Source organism: Mesoplodon densirostris, chromosome 18 (assembly GCF_025265405.1).
Source record: "Mesoplodon densirostris isolate mMesDen1 chromosome 18, mMesDen1 primary haplotype, whole genome shotgun sequence".
In the NCBI taxonomy this organism is placed as follows: domain Eukaryota; kingdom Metazoa; phylum Chordata; class Mammalia; order Artiodactyla; family Ziphiidae; genus Mesoplodon; species Mesoplodon densirostris.
In genome coordinates, this window is record NC_082678.1 from 39,821,270 (window position 1) to 39,837,513 (window position 16,244).

Sequence of the window (16,244 nt, forward strand, 5' to 3'; positions counted from 1 at the left end):
TAAAATCAAGAGGGTCAGCTCTAGAATTTGATGTCATTTTTGTGGGTTTTTTTTTTTTTTTTGCTTTTGTAACCCAAACACTCTGACACATTGTACTCCACCATCCTAATAATTTTTCAATGCAATCATCCTCATTTCACATGGATTAGCAGCAAAGACTAGACACTTCCAAATAAAGGCAAATAGAGAAGCACAGAAGAGTTAGAGAAACTTGCTTTGTGAGGATTTGGTGGGTAAAAATATGCAATTTGGCGATTCTGTAAGTAAGTAGTCCACGGGGCCTGTATTGCTTGCTGACACTAAACTATGGCATTTGCATGCAAATCCTGTCTATATATTGCCCAGCCCAGGCTGAGCTGGCAGTAAATATTATCTATTATTATCATTAATTGTAGTAGTGTGACTTCTCAAGAGTTTTAGACTTGTTGAGGTTGTGATACTAACTGATTCAAGTGTCCAGGTCCAGTGGTAAAAGAAAAACAATTTGGGGGGGGGGAATAGTTATTTAATTAAACAGGGATTTTAAAAAATTTATCCAACAGGCAGTTTCTCATCTTTGGGAGGGTGGGAAAGGTCACTGGCAAGCCCTAAATCACTGGTCTATTCCTCTTTGGGTGAGGCCCCGACTTATTTCTGTGCAAGAACGTGGAAGAGAATCTTGTGAGCCGGTGGTTGCTATAACGCAGGACTGGAAGTTAGGATTCCACGAGTTTGTAGCTTTCCGCTCAACTCTGCAAATTTTGAAGTTGAGACCTTTACAGACGTCCTGGTCCTATTGTTCTGTTAATATCCATCTACTAACCCAGGCTTAGTGTCTGGCCGCTGCTCTAGCAATCTCCACACAGGGGAGGGCTAGGGATGTCTCATGGTTGCAACAGGTCAGACTTGCTTAGAAGCTACATCTGCAAAGCACTCGATGTGGGATGGAGAAAACATCAATATTCCAAACCCCAAAATAGAAGTTTCTAAGCCCAAATCCTCTCCCAACTACCCGTCAGGCCAGTACAAGGGCTTCTGCTACACCCCCTGCCTCAGGGATCTTTCTGACCCATCCTGCACAGCCATACAGGATTCATCCTCAGAAAGCACTCCTTTCTTGCATCCCCTCCAAGATGGTCCTCTCCATCCGTCTCTCAGCCCGGTTTCGCAGGCTCGCCACAAACCGAATCCACCCCCTACGTGACCTGAGATGGTTGATGCCCAAACTCCCACTCCAGCGAGCCCGGTCCTTTGCCTTCTGCCCCCCACCCCCCATCTTCCTGAGTTCACCTTTGTACATTTGCCTACTTTGTCTCCCTGCCCTAACAAAGTCTTCCTGACTCCTGTTCTTATAGCTTCCTTCTGCTTCGACGACCCCCAGCAGTTACAAGCATTGGTCCCTAATCTTATATCGCTATTTCCAAAATCAGACCATGAACCCTTGGAGGGCAAGGGTCATTTATAATCTAGCAGATCCTTGGTGCTCCAGGGGGCCAATTTCCAATTTCTGTGGGGGGGGAGGGTGGGTTTCATGGGAACCAACGGAGACTAAACTTGGGGTTTCTGTGGTTCATAGCCTGACATTTTAATTCAAGACTGGACTGATACAACAGATAATGCCTTCTTGATTATAATATTATACGTACGTATTGTTGTAAGTGTGGAAAACGCTAAAACATTATGCAAAAGAAGTGAAAGCATTAGGAAACTCCCCACTTAGGGTCAACTGTTTTTAATAACTGGGCATCTTTCTTAATTACTTATACAGTATTTATTGGTAAGTCTGTATTTTTTCATCATAGAATCTGACTATAAATACAATTTATGTATATTTTTTGCCTCCCGGATTTTGACTGTAAATATAGTTTTGTTTTCTGGTCTCCTCACTAAACATCATTTTGTAAGGCTTTTCTAATTAAAACATGATTCTTTTAAAGCCTCATTTGTGGTAGCTGCAAGTTATTCAATCACACGGATGGTGCATAATTTATTCAGTCTCTCTACTATTTTTTGACGTTCCACTGATTTCAGTGTGTCACTATTTAAAGTAATTACATGATAAACATCATTGTACATAAATCTTTGTATGTCTGATTATTATTTTTTTTGATACAATACTAGACATTTATTACTGGTATGAAGGATAGACATTTTAAAGGAAGTTGATATATGTTGGACACTCCCTATGCGCTCAGAGAAAATTGGGAGGTGGCACAGCTCAGAATGAATGCCAAGTCTGGTACTTCTTGGCCACTATATGGCTTCCCAATTTGACCATCTACATGGCCTCAAATGACTAGATGAGAGCTCAAAACCACCACTTTGGAATGGCAGGGGACCCTTTCTAAGGGGAGTTAGCAATTGTGCAGAGACAAAGAACCCTGGAAAATGGCCCATGCTCCATTCCCACTGATGGGCCCCAGTTTATGACTTTGGGCAACCTTACCTTGGAGTATGTGCATTTTCACCACGTCTGCACGGTCGGACCTGTTTCTGACCTTGTGCTTCAGGGTGTCTTCAGCCTGTCAGACACAAACACAGAATGAATTCTGCTATCAACCTCATACAGTTGAGTCACCTAGTTTTAACTTTAAAAGAAACCCCTTTTCTCTCAAAGGGAAAAAGTCTCTTTTTGTTTGTTTTTTGTTTTTTGTTTGACAAATGCAACATGCAAATGTCTCTGTTCTCCTACGTCTTGACGAAGGAGGGCTCACAAAAACCTCTAATAATTTTAGGATGGAAAAATAAGATAAAGAGGTCAAAAGCTTGGGTCCACCTCAGCGCTCCAAACTTAAAGGCCAGGCAGGTACCTAATTATAAAATATTAATAAAACTGTGGTGATACTACACTGCTTTTGCATGAGAGTCAATCCTATTCCACTGCCTCTTAAAAGAGTCAGAAATTAACTAGAGTCAGAGATGAAATGTAACCTCAATCCATCCAATATAACATGACAACATGTGCCCTCCTCCTGTTTTGCCCTTGATCTCTCTCTCAAGACGTGAAAATGTAAATCCTGCAGACTGAGACCCACTGTAAGCTGGGAGGACACTTAGAGATGAGTTATCTACTGAGTCTCATGGCTTTCTTGATGACGGAGCTGTCTGTAGGGATGGCGTTGGCTGTGGCAGGGCCACAGCTGGACCTCAGGGCTCTGATTTCTAGTTCTGGGTTTTTATCCCACTATATTGAATCTCTTAATTGGCCCCCGAGAGGAGTCTGGGGATCACTCCAGTTCTGAGGAAAGACAATTATTCTCCAGGCAGTAGGAAGCCCAGCCTCTCATGAGTGAGTCTGAAGAGTCCCAGAGCTCTGCTCGTTCTTCCAGCCCCTCCCCTCAGGCTAAGACATCCCAGGAGAAAGATACCTAATGGCCTTTCCTTCTACATACACTGCTGATGCCTGCTCAATAGCACTTATTGTATTGATAAATTCAAGTTGCAGAGATTTGCTCTGAAGGTACAGAATATACACCGATTCCCCCCCGCCCCACTCAAATGCTAAAAGAAAGAGAAATAAACAGAATTCCTTTTGCCTTTAAATAGCCGTGAATAAGCTCTGTATCTGCAGGCCCTACCCTACCACTGAATTGGATTTAAAATAATCTGATTGTTGCTGAGAAAAGCCTGTCATGAAAGAGAGGGCAGCTTGCCGACACACTTTACCTCCCTGTTTCATGTCTCTCTGACCCCCGCCGCATCCTTGCAGGGATACCCCACCGACATCAGAAAGATGGGGGACATTTTCTTAAAGCTCATAAATACCAGCTTCAGAGCCAATACTGTTGATCCCATTTCCACAGTTTTCAGTTTCTAGGAGGAAGATTCCACACGGTGTGCGGGGAGGGGACCAGCAAATCGGTTGAGTTTGCAGGAGAAATTCTACCCGCTTTCCCCCAAGCTTAGCATTCAGAGATCCAGAGCCTGGAGTCTGAGTTCAGAAAGGTGGGACGTTTGCAAACAGTTACCTTGCCACTATCCAAACGTTTTCTTTGCTCATGGAATTCAGGTGGGCTTTTCAGGGCTGAAACAGAAAGACACAGACGTGAGCAGAGAGGGCTTGGGGCCGGGAGCGGCGTCGCGGTGCTGGCCGGTGTGCTTGCCGAGCGGTGCACAGTGGGGATGTGATGGACATGTGATGGCCTTCATCAGGCCACAAGCAATGGAAGAGGAAAGGCCTGGAGGTCACCAGCTTCCCTGCAGCCGGAGAATCCAGAGGAAGGCAGACGTCAGCCTCAAACAAGAGGAGCAGCAGAGACAGAATACGCGACAGGAAGAGAAGTGGCAGAGACAGGGCATTCCAAGATCCTGAGGAGGGACAGGCCTGGGGGAGGAGACCAGGCAATGCTCTAGCTTCAGGGGAGACTGGGGTGACTACCACCCTCTCTGACTTCGCTCTGCCCTTGAGTGCGCCAAGTCTGGGTGGAGACTGCAGTCTGTGAGGGACCTCGTCCCACGTTGCAGGAGGGGACTTGTCCTTTGGGGTCAGGGAGTTGGCTGGTGGGGTAGGAACATGCAACCAAAGGGCAGTGAGTGAGAAGCACAGAATCAGACTCTGAGGGCTGGAAGGGACCTTGGAGATGGTGAAATACAGCTCCAAGCCTGAGCGGAATGGGGAAACGGAGGCCCACGGAACAGGACTGCCTCGCCCAGGGTCCCACAGGTAGGGCTAGGAGCCTAGGTCTTCTGACAACCTAACTTCTTTCAGGGTGTGATGCTCAAAACACTAACAACCAGTAGACAGGGCACTGGTCCCTCACAGCAGCCGGAAACAACCTGGACCGAACGTCAGCCTCCCTTCTTCCCAAGACCCATTGCTCCCTTTCCCAGCTCCCAGCAACTCAGCACAATGGACTGAACTTTTGACTTTGCAAAGCAGTAGAACATCGTTCAGCAGAATTCTACCTTTTTGCTGGTTTTCCTGATCCCCTGGAACAATTGCAACCAGAAGCCATAAAGGACCACCTTTCATCAGAAGTGATGAGGCGGATCAGAGGTTAGAGAATTGCATCAGATATTTTTCTGGATAGTAGGTCTGGACAAGTGGGCGAATCATGTGATCCAGATTTCTAATATTTACTCCCACAGATGTCAGCTCTCAAGCTGCAGGCAAGAAAATATTCTTCCACACTTTGGCTGGCATAAAAAAATTGGATTTCTAGCCAGATGGGCACTTGGGGCTGTGTGTGTGTGAATGTGTGTGTGTGTGCATGTGTGTGAGTGTGTGTGCCTCATTCAGCCTTAAGGCCATGCCAAATTTGAGCCCAGCTCTCAGATGGGCTTGCTGGACAGCAGGCAGACTCCACTGTGGTCCTGGCAACTGCTCGACCACGTTATCCTCTATTGAGGATGCTGCTTGGGAAGCTACTAAGGCATCTCTAAGTCTTCCTGTCTCACCCCGACATCTGCAATGTTGACCAAAGGATCCCACAGAATAGTCCCAGCTGGCTGCCTTGTGCCAAGGAGAATGGACAAGCACTATTCTCCTCAATATAACCAGAGACTAAGAGGCTTCCTTTCTTATAGGAAAAAAAGAATCAACTGTTGCTTGACTATCATATTTCCCATTGATCTAACAGCCCCAGTTTCTCTTTGCTGCTTTTCACTCTTAAAATGAGCCTCTCTGCCAACCCTGTCCTTTTCAATGGCCTCTTTCCCCCCCCCTGTCTCCTCACTCAGTGGCTCTGAGGAATCATCTGGAAAACTGTGCAGGCCTGCCGCGTTGCTCATGCATTTTCTCTGATTTGGGTCTGGCCCTCATCCTGAGTCAGGAGGCTTGTCGTTATTTGCACTTAATCACAGTTGCAATTTATATAGATGGAGTTTTGAAACCATCTCCCATTTCCCCAGGCAACCACATGCTATGAATCTGCTTGAAGTCCAGTGGGTCCTGGTGAGTCTGTACAATCGGAACCCATAGGTCTGCACCTCTGTCCGACAGTCTGGTGGTCACCTAAGTAGGTATTATATATTGGTGTGGCTTAATCTCTTCCATAATCCAGAAAAGGAATTGATCTCAGTGTGGCCTTATTAAGTGGTTAAAAAGAGCAACACAGCCTTTGCCTTAAGAAGCAACCCTAAGGGAACAGCATGAATCTATCTTGAGATTGCTCTTACATTCCAAACTCAATTGGTTTTAATTGGGCTTAGGACTTAGGGGCAGTTCATCTGGTTCTCTTATCCCTGAGGCTTTTCAATTCTTATTTGCGGAACTTATTAATTCTTCTATGAAACACTGCATTTCCTGTATCTTAGCTTGCAGAGCTATAAATCGTCACTTCTTGGTGTTAACTATTCCCCTGTGAAATGATTGTACAGTCCAGTTCTCCAAGGCCAGGAGCACAAAGGTCTTCTGGGACCTTCTGCCACACGGTGGGAGAGGCTACGCCCATTTAGCCAGGACTTGGGAAGGAAGCTAAAAGATCCACATACTGCGTTTTACCCCACACTCTTCTTTTCAGGGCTTAAGGGGTGTTACGTGGGGCACCACTTGGCCTGCCATGGGCCCTGTGATTGACATTTGCTTTTTCTGTGATTCCAGAGAATGTGGGTTTTAGCCACCTCCCCTGAGGGCCAGGGAAAGGCATAATGCACCCCCTACCCCGGTTGACTTTTTGGAAAAAAGGACCTCCTTTGCTGCCAGCCCTGGGAGTATCCAATGGCAAAATTTTGTATTTAAGGGACGCTGACATTTAGGATTGAAAAGGAATTTGGATTTCTAAATTAAAAGAAAAATAAGTCAATGTGATCTCAAATTAAAATACGGTTGTAAATTCAGTCAACCCCACATCTAACTCATTCCGCCTGGAGGAAGATGAATTGCTTCTCGCAGGGGAATTCATGTTCTCGCCGCGGAGTTTAGTTAGGGGCTGTTCCTATTTCTGTCCCCGCGGCTCCAGCTAATTTGGGTCAGCTGTGTGTATAAACATTTGCTTACTTAGAGCTCAGGAAAAGATCCCAAGATAAGAACAGGCCTCCTGCGGTCCCGTTGCTAACCTCCTGCTTCCAGCCAGAGCCCAGCAAAAGGAGAAAATAGGCTGCAAGGCCGTAGACAATCTGTCAGGGAGAGGGGCCTGGCTCTCACAGAGGAGGGGCCTGGGGCTGGTAGCAGCTCCGGTGGCAGAGGCAGGGCCTTCCTTCTCTCCCAGGGCCCCTCACTGCCAGGCTTGCAGGGGAGAACCCAGCTCCACTGGTATACGGCTAAGGACCAAGAGGGAGCATCAAAGAACCCGCATCTTGGGCTACAGATGGAGCACTGGTTCTCAAAGTGTGGCCCCTGCACCAGCATCTTCAGCAGCAGCTGGAAACTTGTTAATAATACCAACTTCCAGGCCTACAGAATCCAAAGCTCAGGTGGGACGTAGAGGGACGGAGGGGTCTGTGTTGGAACACGCCCTCTGGGAGATCCTGGCGCCCCAGCGTTTACAAGGCCAGTGGGTGCTGATCTAAAGTCCTTGGGAAACTGAGAGTTCAAAAAGTGGGGAATGATGTCTAGGACTGATTTCTCAGTATTTCAAAAAGCTGAAGAAAAAGGGGTGTGTTTGCCCAGAGAAAGGCTGCTTAGTTCAATGAAACTGCCACTTCTCATACTTGCTGTCTCGAATCAGAATAACTTGGGTTAGAACTGGTTGTTCTCATCAAGAAGCACTGGCTGGTAAGCTTACATGCCACTAATTAGAGACAGATATATGGATTAATAATTCACATATGCAGGCTTCTTTGGGAGGAAGACAAAACTAATTCAAACGCAAGACCTATGGCAGTAACGGGTATGGTTTAAAAAGTGACTAAACTTTTGGAAGCCTTCCCTTCGGGCTCTGTCCTTGCTTTGCTATCTATTTTTGGTACAGCCTTGAACAAGTCTGATAGGCTTCCTGTGTTCTCAGTTTCCCACTTACAAAATGGATCTAGTAGTGCCTGTCCTCTCTTGGCTCTACTTTTAAGGACAAGTTGGACCATGTGTATTTTTTTTCCCAAACAAATGGGATCCATGCTATGGGTGTGTGATAATGTTTTGGAAATTGTCTTAACTCTTTAGGGTGGCAACAGATTGCCTATTCAGTACCCAAAGGATAGCCTTAGGGGTCTGAAAAGCATGCATTTTCCCAATGGAGCTTTGTAATATTTAAGGCCTGGCTTGCACACTTGGAGAATTTAATGCATCACACATGAATACTTTGGAATTTCTCAGAAGGGTTCAAAGACAAATTCGAAGGGTGCCTGTCATCACTGGTTTACTAGTTTCTAAGGAGCAAGGAACTAGAAAATCGAAGGAAAGAGGGAGGGAAATAAAGAAGTGAGGATTTTAGACCCAAATGGGCTTGGCATGAAAATCCAGGGCACCTTTTTTTTTTCCTATCTCTGAATTTGAGATGTTAGAAGGAAGGGGAGAGGGACAGATGAAACCCTTGTGCCGTGTTCTGCTCAAACAGCCAACAGTGTGTGGTACGTAGGGTGCTGTGGGGAGAAGCCAAGTCAGATGAAGGCACTGAGGAAGGGAAGGAAGACTTTGCCCCGTCAACGTCTCAAAACTATCAGGAAGCTGCATGTGCTGTGGGTAGAGGAATTGCCCCGTCATTCTTCTCGCTATTCAGGACCACAGAATTCAGGGATTTACCAAGGCTTTGCAGTAAGTATGTGGCTGCTGAGGCTTGGATTAGTCTGCAAAACAAATAAAGGCAGCACCATTCACAGACAGCTCATCGTATCTTTCCATTCATTGACATCGATCAGACCATGGAACCAGGCTGCCCAGAAACTTCTTTCTGGCCAGCGGTGCTTTCTCTGAGTCTCTGGGGAGAAGTCGCAGCCTCTCTGGGCCCCCGGGCCTCTGTAATCCACTTCAGTTCTCTAATCTCGTTTTCTATATTCCCGGAGAATAAACTCAATGTTCCCTCCTCTCTCCCCTGGGTTCATATAGATCAGTCCCACTGTAGTAGCAGAAGGAAACGGAGAGAAAGTCACCTATTTCCTTCAATTCTCCCAGAAACTCACTCCATGTATCAATGGGACATTGTCCAATATTATTAATGGAGATAACTAAGCATGAGTGATTTGGGGAACCTTCTGGACTGTAGGCTCTTTGAAACAGAATTCATGTCTGACTCCTCTGTGTTCCATAAGGCCTTCCTCCCAGCAGATGGTCGAAATATTTACTGAATTGCCCTATGACCATTTTTTTTTTTTGATTGAAAACTCAGAGCTGATCGTCTTTCTGCACTAAGGCTTCTGAAATGGTTGGAATAAAACGGTATTTAAGATTCAACCCAGGAGAGTGATGCCCAGAGAAAAGAAGATAGTGGGGAAAATCTGCCTGAGAAATAATGAACAGATCTGAGCCCCATCCATAGGTCTCCAGAGGAGGAGCCTGGGCTCTATCTCAAAGGCAAGAGAAAATAAGAGAACCTTGATGTCCTCTTGCAGCCTTGAGCCTGGCACGGAGGGGCGGCAAAGCCATCCCTTTGAACTCTAGTTGAAGGTGACAAGCAGGCAATTTGAAATCTCCGTTTTGAGATTCAGAGGTAGGATTTTGGAGAGGAGTCCAAACAATATATTCTTAAAGTAATATTTCTACATTAATGCTGAGAGGCTATTTCACTCAGATTTCACTACTCTTTTGAAAATGTGAATTCCACCACTGATACTATAAATGTGAAAGCAATCTTAGAAGCCAACCTGGGCCCGTGCTTCTGGTCTGAGAATGCTTTCCCACGGTTTAAAGTTGTTCAAGGGGCCGTGTGCTGATCTCAGAACCCTGCCTTCCTTGACTAAATTCAAGGAAAATGCCTTTAAGTGCATTCAAAGCACCGGAAGGGGAAAATCCTAAACCTACAATATATACAAGTAAGATATGAGTATATGCTTAAGAGAGGTGATGAAGGGCGATTATAAAAGAGACTTTGATTCTCTGATTGCTGTGGCCTGTTGGTTACTCATCAGCAACTTTGAAACCTGCAGAATGCAAGCCCATGAAGGAGGAAGAAATTAAATTCTATCCATGTGCACCAGTTTCACTAGTCTACTGAAAATCACCCATGGTCCCACTGGAGTCAGTGGGGGAGAAACCTTCTACTTAATCATCAATTTGGTGTGCATTTGAAATGAGACCAGCCATACAGCAAACTCAGTGGAATTTTCCATTCACTCTTGGTCACGGTGAGACATAGATTACAACGTAGAACCCAAAGCCATTTCATTAAAACCATGGGCTTTTCCTTGGCATTTTCACATATACATGTTTTTATTTTCCCAAATTCCAACTGAATTCTTCTGGCCACAAAATGCTTGATGATAGAAACTGAAGGAAGTGCTTTTACAGTTCCAGTGATTCCTTTTGAATATTTGAGTCAAGAGCCCTATACCAGGATCAGGAGACACGGGTTCTGGCCTCAGCTCTGTCGCACTAGGAGTGGACTGCACTTTTTTTGCAATGGACAATGCCCTTGGGATTTAATCTAATGTACAACTCATGACTAATTCTGTCCAAGGAGACCAGGCGTTTCCATTGACCAGCTAAAAACTGCAGAGCCTTCCGATAATACCATAAGGACAATGAACAATTCACTTGGCCATAAGCTTTCCATTTAGGCAATTTATGACAAGTTTGAAAATTCAGGGGGAGCATTGCAATTATTTCCAATGTATGGATAATGTGAGATTGTGTTACTAATTTTATTGTGCGTGCATTTAAAGTCTCACAGTTCAGGTTTGTAAGTAGGACCACACTGGGCCCTGGTTTGGGGATGTTTGAAAAGCCTCTTAGGCCTCTCCAATCTCGGTTTCATGGAGGTTAAAGACAATGAGACTTGGACTAGGGAAGGGATTTTCAAACTCTGTTGGAAGACGACCAGCGCTCTGGGAAGGATAATCAGGGTTATCTAGGAGGGATGAGGGGAGCCGAGTGAATGGGACACAGGACCCCGACCCTGTTCCAGTCAGTGTATATATATGTATATATTTTTTTCCCCACAAATTTAAATTTTTTATGTATTTATTTTTGGCTGCATTGGGTCTTCGTTGCTGTGCACGGGTTTTCTCTAGTTGCGGCGAGCGGGGGCTACTCTTCGTTGTGGTGCGCGGGCTTCTCATTGCGGTGGCTTCTCCTGCTGCAGAGCACGGGCTCTAGGCATGTGGGCTTCAGGAGTTGTGGCTCGCGGGCTCAGCAGTTGTGGCTTGCAGGCTCTAGCGCGCAGGCTCAGTAGTTGTGGCGCACGGGCTTAGTTGCTCCGCGGCATGTGGGATCTTCCCGGACCAGGGCTCGAACCCGTGTCCCCTGCCTTGGCAGGCGGATTCTCAACCATTGCGCCACCAGGGGAGTATATATATATATATATATATATATATATATATATATATATATACACAGACACAGTATCTTTAACTATTAAAAAACACTGAAAATCAGAACATTAGACGATCTCCAATGACTACTGGCTTTGCTTCCCTCCATTCTACCCCCTTCCTTCCTCCTTTCCTCTTTCCTTCCACTTCAAAAATTTCAAACGGTAGAACGAAGACATAAAGAACCCTCTTGTAGAACATAACTAGTTTCACCCTGACTTATACTATCTGTGTCTCTTGTCACCTTTTCCCCTGAAATCTCGAGTCTCCGCGAAGGACGGTCTTGCTCACTGTGGCCCCCCACAGCACCTGGCATACCACCCTGCAGAGAGTCAAGTTCATCATGAAATGTGTTGAGTTTGATTGAGTTGAAAGGACCCTGAGACTGTGGGCTCCTGTTCCCTCCTCGGGAGCGGCTGCTTTTACACACATACCCCCGGGGGTGCTGAGTAAACAGACTGCATGTTTCATGTCTGGGTTGATGAGGCTACCATCTCGGTCCCCAGCCTCTCAGCAGGTGCAGAGGCTCATCTGGGTCTGGCTTCCCCAGAAGCACTAAGTCATCGAGGTCTAGGGGCTGGGCCTGCAGGGTGCACCTGCTGCGGCTCTGACATTTTTCCACAGCAGAATCGACACCCTTGGGAAGCCTGGAGAGGAGATGGCTAAAGAGTAAGGAAAACTGACGATGCTTAATCAACCCTTCTCATTTTGCTGAATTAAAAAGACATATCGTTTCATTACTCTTAGGACTTTCCCCCAGCAATTATCTTAATCGTACAATGGGCTATGGATGCAAAATTTCTGTCAAGCAGTATTTCGTTAATATGTACACTATTTGATTCTGAAAATCCTGGAGAACAAAATATTATATCTTCATTGGACTCGACTCTACAAATGGACATTCAATTTGCATGAGTTACATAAGGGTGTTATGTAAAAATGTACCATCAGGTTCATTCTTATTTTTATTAGGTGTTTCACTGACTCCCTGAAATTTAACCCCAGCAACCTAAAAACAAAAGTTTATTCTCATCCAAAAGCCAGCTGCAAGACCCAGGCTTGGATTATTTAAGCACATAGGTTAATCTTTATATCAGCTGTGAACAGCTTGAGGGGATGCAAAGGTACCAGGCCTCTCTACGCCAATTGCCTTTCCAGAATTAAGGGAAAGAAACACCCGTGAAGGAACAGGTTATTTTAATCCCACTGAAACTGATGTGCTCATCTTATATTTGAGGGCACGTGGTAGAGACTGTGGTCTACTGAGAGGATCCTGGTGGATCTACACTTGTCTACACTCCATTCTTAGTGAATCGTTCTTCTAGACATGGTTAAACAAATTCGATTCTACGTGTTTGCAACAGGATTCTGAAAAAGATTGGCCTGCTCACATCTGAGTGCGAACGTATTTATCTGTCTTGAAGTCTGCAGACTCTTGGTCTTTCCTGTGTTTTAGCACCTGCCCTGCTGGGCTGACTGAGATGAAACAGGCCACACAGACTTGTACCTTTGGTTTCTCATCCTAACTGTACATTTTATTGAAGCAGCCTTTCAACTGCAAGGTGCGATCTTTCTTCTCTGCTTTAGCAAACCTCTAAAAAAGTTGTTCTGCCAAAAGGTCACCTGTGTTTATTCTTTGTAGGGCTTAGCCATGAACAAAGGACTTCACCTGAATTACCAAAGGAAAGGGACTTAAATATTCTTAGTTCTGTTCTGGTTCTGAAGCACGGACAACACTTAAATTGTTTGGACCTTGGATCACAGGGCACCAAGGTTACTACCTGCAGGACATTCAATCAAGGGCACATGCTTGCTTGTTGCATGCTTAACCCTGAAGCCACAGTCATGACAAGGACCTGGATTTCTGCAGGAGTCATTACGGATATTGACTTTTAAATTTTGCTGGGGTGAGAAGTTAGAAAGTGTCACCTAAAGGAGCTTACATGGTGATTCCATTTATCCAGTACTTTTCCTGTTTCTATAGCTAACCAAAAGTTAGCTTCAATTGCTAAACTGGCAGAAAAGTTCAAACGTATCTTCTAAAAGATATGATAATCCTTTTTCTTTGACCCAAATGATGGCCAGTAATTCAATGTTATACCATTTACACTAGAATGGTATTGCTGCTCATCATTCCAGAAAGGAAGCACTGGACAATATTCAATTACTTGTGGACTCAAGTACCCAAACAGAAGTGAAACCGAGGAGGTGAGAAAAAGATGCTGTGATTGATGCTTCCAGAAAGAAGAGTGATTAGATCCAATTCTAAAAGTAGGAGAGAGGGATGGATGCCCATAAAATTGTGTTTGTCCTGTAAACAAACCACCACATTGAAATTTTAGGTACAACCTATATGATTAAAGGGAAGCCCTTACAGGTGAGTAGCATTTGAGGCTAAGCCTCCAAGGTCTGGGATTCCTGCTGACACAGAGTCTGTGAGGATCTGGGGAGACTGATCCATGGAATTAGACTATGACCTCTGAGGTGCTTTCCAGCTCCCAAGCTGCATGGTCCCATGGTACAGATCAGTCAATAAGAGATGCAGCTACTCACGTGGTATGATGCCTTGGTTAGCCAGCTGTTCTTGGGTCCTTCTCTGTTGAAGCCGTAACTGTAAAACTTAGAAAAGCAAGTGTTAGTTTGTGAGTTGGGCTAAGACTGATTGCAATCACTTCTATTTGCCTTGTACTTTTTTTTTTTTTTTTTTTTGCATCACTCTTCTTGCATTATTTCTAGAACAGTTCTGAAAGTCTGCGTGAAGGACACTTGCATGTTTGTTGTAGATGTGGAGAAGGAAGGATGAGAGAAGCTGAGGGGGTTGCAGGGTTTTGCAGCAAGTGGGTAACAACCAGAGACTAGAAGACTTGTCTCCTCTGTGAAGTGAATGTTACTTTCACAGCACCATGCTCTGTCTTCCCCTGCTATACTACCTGGGAGGTGAATACCATCAAACACTGTTGGGAACTTGGCCATGATTTCAAAAGAGGAGATGGAGTAAAGGAAGCTTGGCCTCTCCAGTCTCATCTGGGTTCAGATCCCATCTCTAGTCCCTTCCTATGTGGGTAACTCTGGGCAAGTTGTTCAACCTCTCTGACCCTCAGAGTGTTTTCATTTGTAACTGGGAACAATGCCTGCCTTACAGGATTGTTATATAGTTTGATTAAACTGTGTATGCAGACTGCTTAGCAGGGTGCCTGGCACCTAAGTCATCAATAAATGGTAGTATTATGAGAGCTTATAATCCACCTGGAAATTCAGAGAAGGGCTACCGGAGTCATGCTTTACCTAGAAAAATTAAAACATTGTAATCTGTCCAAACTATAAATTATAAAACTTTGTTACTATCCCTAGCACAGACTATATATATATATTTATACATGTAAGTACTTATATATATGAGATATATATATATATATATATATATATAAAATGAGTATAGTATTTATGATTTTCTCATTCTCTTCACCCCTTTCCTCCTAAAAAAATACCCATCTTTGGACATTTACATTTTCTCAGGGAGATTCTGAGTTCGCCATCTTGGTTCCTGGGTTTAAGTTGCTCAGGATAAGAATAGAAAGAGCAGAAATTTTCAAGGAGAGGGATTGGTTTAATCACCTTATAATGAAAAGAGAGAATAAGCATTGCTTTTATGAAGATAAAATTAGAATGGAGAGGAGAGAAGCAAAGATGAAAAGGATATATGGGCTGATCAAGTTTATTTAGTATTTCAGAGTAAGGCTTCAGAGCAAATGCAGTCATAAGATATACTGAGAGAGTAATGGAGAAAGACAATTTAAAAAGTGTTGCTGTGGGTTTTGAATTGGCTTCTCACCAAACTTTCTTGGGAGAGACCAATGTTGCTGAAATACCTTTAATTACTTTTGGTGGCTAGACTGTGCTTCACTGAATAGCCTCATATGACTCCATCTTAGGACTGGACAACAAAGAGGACTAAATTATTTTACTTTGTGGATAAATGAAAACGACATGAGCATTTACTATTCAAGCCCTCCTTCAGACCAACCTTCTTACTGATAAAAACCATAAACTCTGAACATAATGTGAAAAATAACTACGTGAGGATTCTGAATAGTGACAAAATCAGGAAGACTGTAGGGAGGAGTTGAAACTTGGAGAGGTGACTTACATGCAGGTGAGTTTCTCATTTTGGGGTGGGAGGCTTTGCCTTGAGGGTGGCCTGTAGTCATAAAGTGGCAAGTCATAGGTAGTTAAAACTCCAATAGAAAACCTGCTCATCTTTCTGGCCAGAGGAATCAGGAAAAGGTGCCCAGACAACCAAGGCTGCCCACCAGGGAGTAAGGGGGAAATCAGCAAGGAAGGGAGCTGGAGGAGGGGGTTCCCTAATTCCATGTGTGAATCTCTACACGTTTCAGGTTGATCCACTAATGATGTTTCCATGGGGCAGATTCAAAGCAGCACAGCAAAGGTTTAAAATTAAACTGGAATTTGAACATCTGTGCACACAGGCAAGAGAGAGCTTAAAGTGGGACTCTACCTGGGTTAACTGTGTGCTAAAACAAAAACATCAGCATTCTCCTGAGGACCGTAGGGGTCTATGTATAAGATTCACAATGTCCAGGATGCAATGCACAAATACTCTACACACAAAGAATTAGGAAAATGTGACCCACTCTAAAAGGAAAAGACAATAATGAGATGCTAACCTTGAGATGACCCAGATGTTGGAATTATCAGACAAGGACTTTAGTTATTTTCAACTATGCTCAATGAAGTAAAAGAAAACATACTTGAAATGAATGTAAAGACAGGGAGTCTCACCAAGAAAACAGAACACATAAAAAGGAGTCAAATGGAAATACTAAACTTAACAGTAGAATATCTGAAATTAAAAATTCACCGAAAGGCCTGAAAAAAGAATGAATATCAGAGTAACTAATCGGTAT

The 16,244-nt window shown here is 44.3% G+C and overlaps 1 protein-coding gene across 4 annotated transcripts in view; it reads right to left on the reverse strand.

Annotated features, from left to right (window-relative positions):
* MYOCD (myocardin) overlaps nt 1-16,244 on the reverse strand; it is a 93,312-nt gene that overhangs the window by 43,916 nt on the left and 33,152 nt on the right. For 3 of the 4 annotated variants that reach the window (XM_060081293.1, XM_060081291.1, XM_060081295.1), the window contains exons 2-4: nt 13,873-13,938; nt 3,948-4,003; nt 2,426-2,501 (exon numbers count right to left, since the gene is read on the reverse strand). In XM_060081293.1, the coding sequence (XP_059937276.1) occupies nt 2,426-2,501; nt 3,948-4,003; nt 13,873-13,938 (198 nt within the window). Of the gene's footprint in view, nt 1-2,425; nt 2,502-3,947; nt 4,004-8,596; nt 8,641-13,872; nt 13,939-16,244 lie in introns of all 4 variants that reach the window. The other variant, XM_060081294.1, reaches the window with a different exon arrangement.